Source organism: Oncorhynchus gorbuscha, linkage group LG01 (assembly GCF_021184085.1).
Source record: "Oncorhynchus gorbuscha isolate QuinsamMale2020 ecotype Even-year linkage group LG01, OgorEven_v1.0, whole genome shotgun sequence".
Lineage (NCBI taxonomy): Eukaryota > Metazoa > Chordata > Actinopteri > Salmoniformes > Salmonidae > Oncorhynchus > Oncorhynchus gorbuscha.
In genome coordinates, this window is record NC_060173.1 from 28,067,726 (window position 1) to 28,079,781 (window position 12,056).

At 46.3% G+C, this 12,056-nt stretch overlaps 1 protein-coding gene across 3 annotated transcripts in view; it reads right to left on the reverse strand.

Moving 5' to 3' along the window:
* Window positions 1-2,230: 2,230 nt before the first annotated feature.
* LOC124035702 overlaps window positions 2,231-12,056 on the reverse strand; it is a 50,165-nt gene continuing 40,339 nt past the window's right edge. Inside the window, exons 7-15 of one of the 3 annotated variants that reach the window (XM_046349312.1) lie at window positions 10,329-10,502; window positions 9,838-10,029; window positions 9,412-9,600; window positions 8,065-9,369; window positions 7,733-7,909; window positions 7,454-7,520; window positions 6,142-6,374; window positions 5,449-5,825; window positions 2,231-3,333 (exon numbers count right to left, since the gene is read on the reverse strand). In XM_046349312.1, the coding sequence (XP_046205268.1) occupies window positions 2,764-3,333; window positions 5,449-5,825; window positions 6,142-6,374; window positions 7,454-7,520; window positions 7,733-7,909; window positions 8,065-9,369; window positions 9,412-9,600; window positions 9,838-10,029; window positions 10,329-10,502 (3,284 nt within the window). In that variant the 3' untranslated portion in view covers window positions 2,231-2,763. Of the gene's footprint in view, window positions 3,334-5,448; window positions 5,826-6,141; window positions 6,375-7,453; window positions 7,521-7,732; window positions 7,910-8,064; window positions 9,601-9,837; window positions 10,030-10,328; window positions 10,503-12,056 lie in introns of all 3 variants that reach the window. The other 2 variants (XM_046349302.1, XM_046349297.1) reach the window with 2 other exon arrangements.

Here is a 12,056-nt window from a genome sequence, read left to right on the forward strand (position 1 = left end):
GTGGGGGTGGTGGTGGTGGTGTGTGTATGTGGTCTGTGTGGTAGGGATAGCGAGGGGACGTAAACACATCACCGAACACCACTGGGGAGGTTAAAAGCAAATGCACGGTCTCCATGGACACAGCAGAACCCTGAGAACATCACAAGACTAGTCCTACGGCTTTCTCATGTCGACAGGAAGGAAGGCGATCTCTTTGTTGTCTAATTCCCTCTCCCTGGAGTCTCCAACGAGTGAGTCAAGGCGGATCTCTTTTCTTTGCTCTAAAGAACACACAGCACTAGTGACATCTGTAGTACAGCTTGATTTGACTGTGACACTGGACTGTGATCGGCCATTTTGTGTAGGCCTACGTCAGGTGTCAAGTGCCTTGCCCCTCTGCCTCTTCAGTGCAAACACTCTATAGCGTCCTCATTGCAGCACTTTTCTCAGCATTGTCAGGTGCTTTCCACTGGGCTCAGGGTCATACTCTAGTTCCCAGCAGAACAGTCAAGTTGTGGTGAAGTGTTGGCCGGCTAAACTGATGTTGACCTGTGAACTAACAGGGGCCTGAGAATACGTCTGCTTTCAGCCGGGGTAGAAAAGCTCTCTACCCAGGAGAATTAAGGGCCTAAATGAGGACCTTATCCATTTCCAGTAAACAGGAGGAGAAAGGGGACAGAAAAGCTTTCATAAATCTTGTTCCTGTGCGAAAGAGAAAGTATATTGTCTCTAGGATGACATCCATCAAAAGATTTTATTGAACTTCGATCTCCCTCCACGTATCCTTTGTACAGACTATTCCTACCAGGGCAGTGAGTGTCCAACGGATGGCTATGGTCAGATTGTAATTGTTGCCAAGAGCAGATTTTCTACAATGTGATGTCTCTCAGCTTGCTAAGGCAATCTTGTAGATGTCGTCGAAACACCTCCCAAGATGTTTCCTATTCCTGTACAATGAAAGATGGACATCTCACTGCCATTTTCCATTTCACATTGCCATGAGGCCACTATTGTATTTGAATCACAAACAGTATATGCAATGATTGGTTGTTTACTCTTCATAAGCTTTGAAGTGCTATCACAATGATGGCACCCCAGCCTAAGCATCACCAGTAACACCAGCTCATTCTCGTTCCCAGAATCATCATGACTCATAACCCAAGCGCCTATAACACAATCACAGACAGAGCAGTTCCCCCAATGTGGTAGAAATACCCCTTCATCTGTTCATCTTTCAGACACTGTGTGTGTGTTTGCGTGTATATGTGTGTGCGTGTGTGTGTGTCTGCGTGTGTGTGTGTCTGCATGTGTGTGTGTCTGCATGTGTGTGTGTCTGCGTGTCTCTGTGTGTGTGCGCGTGTGTGAGAAGAAAGAGCAAGGTGGGCTACGGTAGATGTGCTGCAATGTATGGCAGAGAACAATGGACACACACACACTTACAGTACATCACACACATCACACAAATATGGTCATGATAAGTACAAGCTGATCAAAAACTGTGCTGGGCTTGTGGGCTTGTTCTGACTTTTTTTGTAGATGTTGTGGACATTAAGAGAGAAAGTGGAGTTAGTACCATTTTGGTGTGTATGAATACCCAATCCCTCTGGTTGTGAGATTTGGGCTGAGCCTGTTTCCTATATTTGACTTAGATAGTTTGTGTGTATGCATTGATATGTAGGCTACGTGTGCCTTTGTTTTAAATTGATGTAGTTCTGTCCTGGAGCTGTTCTTGTCTATTCATCTTCTGTATTATGTCATGTTTCATGTTGTGTGGACCCCAGGAAGAGTTGCTGCTGCTATTGCAACAGCTAATGGGGATCCTAATAAAATACCAAAATACCAATACCAGAGCATCCCTCCACATAAATCCATATAAATTGACATTTTAAAACTGCCACCTTGTAGCTAAATGTTCACACTACACTTTCTCCATAGATTACTTACCAATTGTTCTCTTTATAGGCTTGCAGAGGGGTCAACACTTAAATTATTAACTGTGTTATACACACATTATTAACTGTGTAGGCACATCCATTATTTTGTTAATGATTTCAATTTGCAGGTGTTCGATTGCAGCCCTTATACTTGATCTGGATTCATTCATAGGCTTTCTCTGGTCCTGGCCAAATGGCTGTCTGGTTTACATAGCAAGCACCAGGTTCTCTCTCTCAACTCTGTTTAGTAGAATCACATGGGTATCCTTTGAATTAATGCTGGATGAAACCTCACAGAACCACACTCGATGAACAACTCTAACCAGACCCACGTTTCTTTACACACAATCACATATCTTTCATTAAAAACAACATTACATTTATGTCCTTCTATACAATATGTACATCCCTTGAACCACGTACAGAGCCTTAATAATAATTCATTACATTATATATACATATCAAAGAATACAATGAAAACCAGCTTTTCCCAGGGAACTGGTTTTTGTTTTCATGTCTAAGAACAAATTTAAGGTAAAACCTGAACACTGAAGTACTGTGCTGAGTGGAGGGCAGCTCTATCTGATCCATTTGTGTTAGGGCCTCCTAAAGTCAGTTCAGAGCACTGTACAGTCCAGTGTTACTCTGCTCTTTTGTGATCACACTCCCTGCTTGGGTATGACAAGAAGCAGGTAGATGGAAGAAAAATTGAGAAAAATGAGAATGGAGAATGGAGAAAAATGTTGGCAAATAAAAGTAAGAGGGGGAATAATGATGAAGCAAAAGAGGGAATTGTTGGTTGAAGAGAGGGAGGAAAACGAGATACAGGGCGAGTCACATCCTGGTGATGTCACTTCATATGGCTCTCTATCCAGTCTTTGAAGTTGGCCACATGTGTGTACACTGTAAACAGGTCTGGGTCACACTCTCCCTGGTCATACCCAAAACTTACCAACCCCAGCAGCCGCCACTCCCCTTTGGATGTGTCCTGCCCCTCTGGAGAGGCAAGAGAGGGGTCCTGGGGGGAGCCTGTCTGGGCCGGAAGGATCAGGATACCCCCTGTGTCCGCGGGACAGATGTTAGATGGGCTGTAGTTGGGTCGCTGGCGGCCACAGAGCATGTTGTCCGTGACGCTCACGGGCACCCCTTTACGGGCATACTGCTGCTCGCAGGGCACCACGTCGGCCAGGTGCTGCACACCCACCCTGGCCTGCTCCTCTTCCCCGATCCGGGGATCTGGCAGGGGGGCCCAGCCCGTCACCAAACCTTCTCTGGAGGTCACCTCTCTCCCCTGGATGTCAGGTAGGCAGAGGGGCAGGACCTTCTCCCCGATACGAGCCTTGTCCAGCAGCTTGATCACTGCCAGGTCTGAGTCAAGAACCAGGGGGTCGTAGTTGGGGTGGATAGAGATGGAGGCCACCTGAAGGAAAAGAGGAGGGATGGGAAGAGAGCCAGAAAGAAATGATTATCAGGGAGTGAGAGAAAATAGACTGGTCAGAGAAAGAAACAGTACAGGTGGGATGGTCAGGGAGCGAAGGGGTAGTCAGAATGAAGAAGGAATTGTCAGAGATAGAGAGGAGTGATGGTAAGAGAAAGAATTGAGAGAGAAAGGCGGTGTCAAAAAATAAAAGCTGTAGAAAGAAGAGAGATCCTGTGCCAAACATAACAGCAGGGTGACAGCTTGGCTGTCAGTGGAATGACGTTGGCTGTTACCTGGCAACTCACTCACACTCCTCAATCATGGGCACATATACTATATATATACACAAAATTATGTGGGCACCCCTTCAAATGAGTGGATTTAGCTATTTCAGCAACATCCGTTGTTGACAGATATAAAATTGAGCACACAGCCATGCAATTTCCATAGACAAACATTGACAGCAGAATGGCCTTGCTGAAGAGCTCAGTGACTTTCCACGTGCCACCTTCCCAACAAGTCTGTTCGTCTGTTCATCAATTCTGCCCTTCTAGAACTGCCCCGGTCAACTGTAAATGCTGTTATTGTGAAGTGGAAATGGCTAGGAGCAACAACGGCTCATTCGCGAAGTGGTAGGCCACACAAGCTCAAAGAACGGTACCGCCGAGTGCTGAAGCATGTAGCGGGTACAAATTGTCTGTCCTCGGTTGTAATACTTACTAACGAGTTCCAAACTGCCTCTGGAAGCAACATAAGCACAATAACTGTTTGTCAGGATCTTAGTGAAATGGGTTTCCATGGCTGAGCAGCCACACACAAGCCTAAGCTCACCATGCGTAATGCCAAGCGTCGGTTGGAGGGTTTAAAGCTCGCCACCATTGAACTCCGGAGCAATAGAAACGCGTTCTCTGGAGTGATGAATCGCGGTTCACCATCTGGCAGTCTGACGGATATATATGAGTTTGGCGGATGCCAGGAGAACTCTACCTGCCCCAATGCATAGTGCCAACTGTTAAGTTTGGTGGAGGAGCAATAATGATCTGGAGCTGTTTTTCATGGTTCGGGCTAGGCCCTTAGTTCCAGTGAAAGGAAATCTTAATGCTACAGCATATAATGACATTCTTGATGATTCTGTGCTTCCAACTTAGTAGCAACAGTTTGGGGAAGGCCCTTTCCTGTTTCAGCATGACAATGTCTCTGTGCACAAAGTGAGGTCCTTACAGAAATGTTCCAATGTTCCAACATCTAGTGGAAAGCCTTCCCAGAAGAGTGGAGGCTGTTATAGCAGCAAACAGGGGACCAACTCCATATTTATGCCTATGATTTTGGAATGAGATTTTCGATGAGCATGTGTCCACATACTTTTGGTAATGTGGTGTATATTAATTGACAGCCTTTTATAAAGTGCATAATGCACCATTAGACCATATTATTTATAATATACTGCAAAATGGCAATACGCTACTGTATATGTTGGTTAGATCCAGACTAGCCATGTCGCACAACCACATTGGTGATTACTTATGGTCAAAGTAGCTCTCTGGCACTTATTCAATGATTGAACGTAAAACAAAACATGGGGCTGTTTTACATCAAATCAAATCAAATCAAATTTATTTATATAGCCCTTCGTACATCAGCTGATATCTCAAAGTGCTGTACAGAAACCCAGCCTAAAACCCCAAACAGCAAACAATGCAGGTGTAAAAGCACGGTGGCTAGGAAAAACTCCCTAGAAAGGCCAAAGGCCACATGGCTAGATGTAGTAGACATGATGTCATCGTTGTGAAATTATACATTTTAATTGGACACTGGTTGAAAACCACCCAGCCATTGGTATTATATAGATGTAGACCTTGAGTTTTTACCATCTCATAAGGCTTGATAAATGTACCTATAGTGTGTAACATCATGTGTGGTGAACTGTACACCATAGCTGTATTTCAGTCTAATCATTGCAGTGTGTGGCTAAATACAGGTGGTCTCAGCCAACCACATCATCCATCATTCCCTACTCCTCTCCAAACTCACTCTCACTGCCCACCCCCACTAACCCATTTAGCCACTCTCACTCTCTACTCCCCACCCTTAAGCCCTCTCCATCCCCTCTCTTACCCTGAGATGCTGCAGGCCCTTGGTCTCCCGGAGGTCACTGCGGTAGTGTTTTCCCATCACCACCTTGACCGTGGCTGCACCCAGAGGGTACAGCTTCCCCAGTTCAGTCACACAGTGGGCTGCCAACACCACACTCCGCTGGTTCACCAGGGCCCCGCTACACACCAGCTGCCAGCCTGAGGCCTCATCCTGCCCCTGGGATCCAACCCCAGCACCTGATTCAGCTCCAGTCCCCTTCTTTAGTGACCCCGCAAGGCTGGCCTTCTTGTCCAGCTTGGTCCCTGCTCCGTTGGTGGGGCGTTGGTAGATGGCGGCTAGCCAGGGCCAGTGGGACTCTGCCGGGCTCTGGGGGTCAAAGGTGGGGTGCTTCCCACACACTGGGAAAACAGAAGGATGGAGAGACAAGGGTGGACGAGAGGAAAGTGTGGCCAGGCGTGAGAAGGTTGGGAAAGAAGGGGAAGGAAGATGTTAAACCTCAGATCTGCCAGAGTGATAAAACAACACTTGATACTGTATGGAAACCTTATTCCACATCACACCCAACCTGGAATATTACTTTTTCAATCCAATTATTTTGATTGCTTAGTGTCTAAGTGTGGTTTGAAAGCGCAATTCTAGCATGCCTAGGTGGCAAGACACACCTTCCCTTTATATTAAGATATACATCAAATAATGTGGCTCTGCTGCCCTCACCTGGTGAACAGGAGACATGACGCCCGCTCCACTTGCCAGTCTTGAGGCAGGTTCGGCGTGCACTGCCTGAGTGCTGGTAAAAGGGAGAGGCACACTCGTACGCTATGTGAGTGTGGAGGTGGTGGAACCCCTGGGGCAGCTGGGATAGCATTGGGGGAACTTTGGTGGGGCCGACAGACTGGAACATCTTCACAAACCCAGAGGATGAGTAGAGCTTATGCACAGGGGTCTTCCTGAGAGATGAGAGGGTTCCATTGAGATTCCTTTACAGAAACAACCTAGTGTATAATGTACCGAAAGAGGCTAGCAGTATGTATAACTCCTTTTAGGTTTTTAAATGTTTCATTTAAAGGCAGAGGCTGTCGATCTGTATGTAACCGCCCTGTTCTAATCCCGTCCGTTCCCCTGGAATACCGGAAAGATCTGTATCACGTTCTGCGCATGTGTTTCATTACCTCTACTTATTAACGCCCCCCAAAATGTGTGGTCACTCTCCCTTCACTTTTCACACTGTCAATTGTGAATGATCTTCGCACAATCATCCTAAAATCTCCTTGGAAATGAGGTGCTGTTTTTTGTCTTAAAGTAACGTTACACTACAGTATGCTGTTATATTCGGTTCTGTTGTGTATAATACTATCATTATGTGATCTTGCAGATATTGATTCAACTCTGATCGAGCACCATTTGCCAGAATAGAGAGTAGAGACTGTGCCTAAAGTAGAGAATCCTGCACATGCAAAGCTGTGGGACATTTAGCTGTTGGGAAGAAAGGAAAAGGAAAAGTCCGATCCGCAGCCGCTCCGTAATTGATATGTGGGCTTCACATGGTAAAGTGGTTCTGTCACACACAAAAAAGAGCTAAGTCATCTGTTGTGATGTGTGCATTAATCAGGGTCATACATTGTGTTTATGGTCTCTCTCGTGTGGTGTGCCAATTATGTTGATATATGATTATGCACATATACTATAAGTTTTATGTATGTGGTTTTGATATATGGGGCGGCAGGTTAGCCTAGTGGTTAGAGTGTTGGACTAGAAACTAGCAACCGAAAGGTTGCAAGTTCAAATCCCCAAGCTGATAAGGTACAAATCTGTCATTCTGCCCATGAACCTACTGTTCCTAGGCCGTCATTGAAAATAAGAATTTCTTCTTAACTGACTTGCCTAGTTAAATAAAGGTCAGATAAATAAAAACATATGATGATTTCGATGGCAATGTGGATACACAGTATAGTGGTGGTTAATGCTTACGTCTGGAATTAAATATAGACTCTATAATGTGTATTATTATGTGTGCTCTGTAACATACCTGGATGGAGCTTGTGGAGGCAGAACTCTCTGTCTGACCAGCTCTGAGACCTTGGACTCTCTGCAGGCTGCAGACAAACACACACACAGGGTTCCCATTAATACCTACTGACAGGCTGGCAGCTGCTTTCATTCTCAATGTTGGGTTGATTAGAGGCTGCTAAAAATAGTGCTCAACTGGCAGGTGCTCCAGTGTGTCCCTTGTTGATAATCACAAAGTTGAGGCACACACGCTCGCATGCACTCACACATACAAACTCGCACACACATCAGTGCCTACCTCTCACACAAAGGGGTTGAGTGCCCCCCCAGTTTCCACCAGGCTGGCAGGTGCGTCTGGCGTCACCACTCAGAGCGTAGGAGTGATTACAAAAGAAATCCACTGTCTCTGGCACCAGCCCTGGCACTACCTGCTGGTACCCATGGTAGAGCTGTGGGAGAGGGGGACAGCTCTCCTCTGGAAGAAGAGACGGAGGGAAGAGAGGGGAAAGAGAGGAGGTGCAGAATGTAAGATAGATGGAGAGCTAGCGAGAGATTGGAGAACAAAATGTAAGATGCTGAGGGTCATTATAATATCTGTTTCAATAATGCAGTGTATTGTACAACATGCACCTGAAGTGTTCGGGGTGATGCTTTGGTTTTCTCTCTTCTCATCATCAGACTCTTCTTCAGTTGTTTTGTCAGAATCTTTTCCAGTATTTTCCTCTTCAGGTTTGCTTGTACTTGCCATTGTATCTTTAGTTGAGCCTATATCTTTAGTTGCTCCTATATCTTCGTGTGGCTTTTCCACCAGCCTCTCAGTTTCCTGACCTCCTGATGAATATGGGGTGAACTGTGTGTTGTTGTTTCTAGTTGGAATAAAAATCTTCACAATGTCTTTAGACATTGTTGTATTCATACCCTGCTCTATGTCATTGGTGCCAAACACATCCGTAACAGTGTACTCTACAGCAAATGTGTCTCCCCTAGGTTTTAACTCAGTGTAATCTATGGCAAATGTTGTGTCTCCCCTAGGTTTTAAGTCATTAGGATCAACTATGTTTGGATCACTGCTTTTATCTACTGGATCCTCTGTCTTCTTCTCTCCCTCCTGTCCTTTATCTTCCACCACTATATCAGGGATCTCTGTTGTCTTTCCTATCTCCCGTATCACGTCTGTGTCTCCCCCAGTATCTGGACTGCCATCTATGTCTGCAATGGTTTTCCCCACGTCATTTTCTCTCTCTCCCTCCACTGTGTTTACAATGTCATCCGTTTCTTTACTGTCCACTTTATCCTTTGTACCTCCAGAAGGTTTCTCGATCCCAGTTTCTTTTTCTTTGTCACTTGTTTTATCCTCGTTTCGTCCTGGGATGTTAACCAGAGTAATGTCTATGTTTTTGTCTTTACCATCCACTGTTGTGTTCCTCAGGCCTGCGTCTGAATCTTTACCATCCACTGTTGTGTTCCTCAGGCCTGCGTCTGGATCTTTACCATCCACTGTTGTGTTCCTCAGGCCTGCGTCTGAATCTTTACCATCCACTGTTGTGTTCCTCAGGCCTGCGTCTGAATCTTTACCATCCACTGTTGTGTTCCTCAGGCCTGCGTCTGGATCTTTACCATCCACTGTCGTGTTCCTCAGGCTTGCGTCTGGATCTTTACCATCCACTGTGGTGTTCCTCAGGCCTGCGTCTGGATCTTTACCATCCACTGTCGTGTTCCTCAGGCCTGCGTCTGGATCTTTACCATCCACTGTCGTGTTCCTCAGGCCTGCGTCTGGATCTTTACCATCCACTGTCGTGTTCCTCAGGCCTGCGTCTGGATCTTTACCATCCACTGTCGTGTTCCTCAGGCCTGCGTCTGGATCTTTACCATCCACTGTTGTGTTCCTCAGGCCTGCGTCTGGATCTTTACCATCCACTGTTGTGTTCCTCAGGCCTGCGTCTGGATCTTTACCATCCACTGTTGTGTTCCTCAGGCCTGCGTCTGGATCTTTACCAGCCACGTCCTCTTTGATACCTGTATTATAGTCTTTCTCTTTGTCTTTGGGTTTTTCAATGTCTTTGTCAGTGTCTTTCTCTTTTTCTGCATCCTTTTCTTTGTCCTTTTCTGTATCTCTTGCTTTGTCATTTCCTTTGTCTTTGCCTGGTTCAGCAAGTGTATTATTCACTGTAAGAAAAAAAGAGAGAAAACAAGTGAATTTCTGGATTCAAATAAGTGTTGTTATACAGTTGGCTAACCATTCTGAATGGTTGTACACATTCTACTAGTGAAATATGATCAATTGTCTGGTCATGTAGAACATAGTCATTCCTAATAATAGTAGGTCCACCTTTGATGCCTATCAAAACCTGTTCCCACTGTCTCCAAACTCTGATTCCCATCATGCCTTGCTCTGATCCTAACCTTTACCACATGTGGGGGGTGTTCCGCTCCAGGTGTTGTTGGGCAAACAGGTCCTCTGGTGTGTCCCGCTCAGCTTGTAGGGCCGGTAGCACAGGTACTGCAGGGCTATGATGATATCATTGGGCCCGTAGACTAGGAAGTGGTCTCCATGCACAGGCTTGGCTGGGATGGCGCATAATTTCACCATAGGCACTGCAGAGGAACACAGATAACATGTAGGATCAGTGATGCTGCGATTCAGATTGTCAGACACTATTGAATTTGCAGATGAGTTGTAAAGTATTATTCCTTAGAGGAGCTGTTGTGTTAACATGTCTCAAATGTATTGTATAAAACAAACCTACAGTGTCAATGTCTCTAAGGGCAATCAGGTTGGATTTTTCACCAAGCATCTAAATTGTTCGTTGTGCTGTGCCCCTCTCTCTCTGGCCTCTTACATTTACATTTACATTTAAGTCATTTAGCAGACGCTCTTATCCAGAGCGACTTACAACCACACTGGGGGGCAGGGGTGCTCCAGGTGCCATCCTGGAGGCAGATGGCGGTGCGGATCCCCCTCAGCTCGAACCCAGGGTCACAGCGGAATGTGACTCGCGCCCCTGAGTGATGGAATATCCCCTCTGTGGAGCCATGGATAGGTACTGGGGGCCTCCTGCACCCTACAACTGGAAGGACACAAAAACATATGTACAAAGATATTAGGAGACCTCAGAATGTAGTGCTACACACACACACTGAAATATAAACATCCCTCCTCACACATTCTTATTTAATTGGATATCACAATTTCGTGATGTCCAATCGCAATCCAATTACGATCTTGTCTCATCACTGCAACTACCGAACAGGCTCGAGAGAGAGACATAGGTCCACACAGCTACTGCTCACATAACCTGAGGAAAAAGGAAACCTAGGCCTGAGGAAACCTAGGCCTGAGTTCAGACGGCCATAAAGAAGCAGGGTTGTGGTGAGCTGTGGACAGAAGGAAGTTATTTCTCTCCAAGATGTTTACAATCCATACATACAGTAAACTCAGATGGTGAGGTGCAGTTTCATGAAGTCAGAATTCTGTCAGGTGGTCATAGTGGTTTATGTCGACATGGGACACAGTTTCCCCAGCTGCTGATTGCACAGGGCTAGATGACCGCAGGGAATAGGGAGATGACAAGTAGGGAATAGGGAGGTGACCAGTAGGGAATAGGGAGGTGACCAGTAGGGAATAGGGAGATGGCAGCAGGAAATAGGGAGATGACCAGTAGGGAATATGGAGATGACCAGTAGGGAATATGGAGGTGACCAGTAGGGAATATGGAGATGACAGCAGGAAATAGGGAGATGACCAGTAGGGAATATGGAGATGACCAGTAGGGAATATGGAGATGACCAGTAGGGAATGGGGATGTGACCGGTAGGGAATATGGAGATGACCGGTAGGGAATAAGGAGGTGACCAGCAGGGAATAGGGAGGTGACCAGTAGGGAATAGGGAGGTGACCTGTAGGGAATAGGGAGAGACCAGTAGGGAATAGGGAGGTGACCTGTAGGGAATAGAAAGGTGACCAGTAGGGAATAGAGAGATGACCAGTAGGGAATAGGGAGATGACCAGTAGAGAATAGGGGGATGACCAGTAGGGAATAGGGGGATGACCAGTAGGGAATAGGGAGGTGACCTGTAGGGAATAGGGAGGTGACCAGTAGGGAATAGGGAGGTGACCAGTAGGGAATAGGGAGGTGACCAGTAGGGAATAGGGAGGTGACCAGTAGGGAATAGGGAGGTGACCAGTAGGGAATAGGGAGGTGACAGCAGGAAATAGGGAGATGACCAGTAGGGAATATGGAGATGACCAGTAGGGAATATGGAGATGACCAGTAGGGAATATGGAGATGGCAGCAGGAAATAGCGAGATGACCAGTAGGGAATATGGAGATGACCAGTAGGGAATATGGAGATGACCAGTAGGGAATGGGGATGTGACCAGTAGGGAATATGGAGATGACCAGTAGGGAATAGGGAGGTGACCAGCAGGGAATAGGGAGGTGACCAGTAGGGAATAGGGAGATGACCAGTAGGGAATAGGGGGATGACCAGTAGGGAATAGGGAGGTGACCAGTTGGGAATAGGGAGGTGACCAGTAGGGAATATGGAGATGACCAGTAGGAAATAGGGAGATGACCAGTAGGGAATGGGGAGGTGACCAGTAGGGAATAGGGAGGTGACCA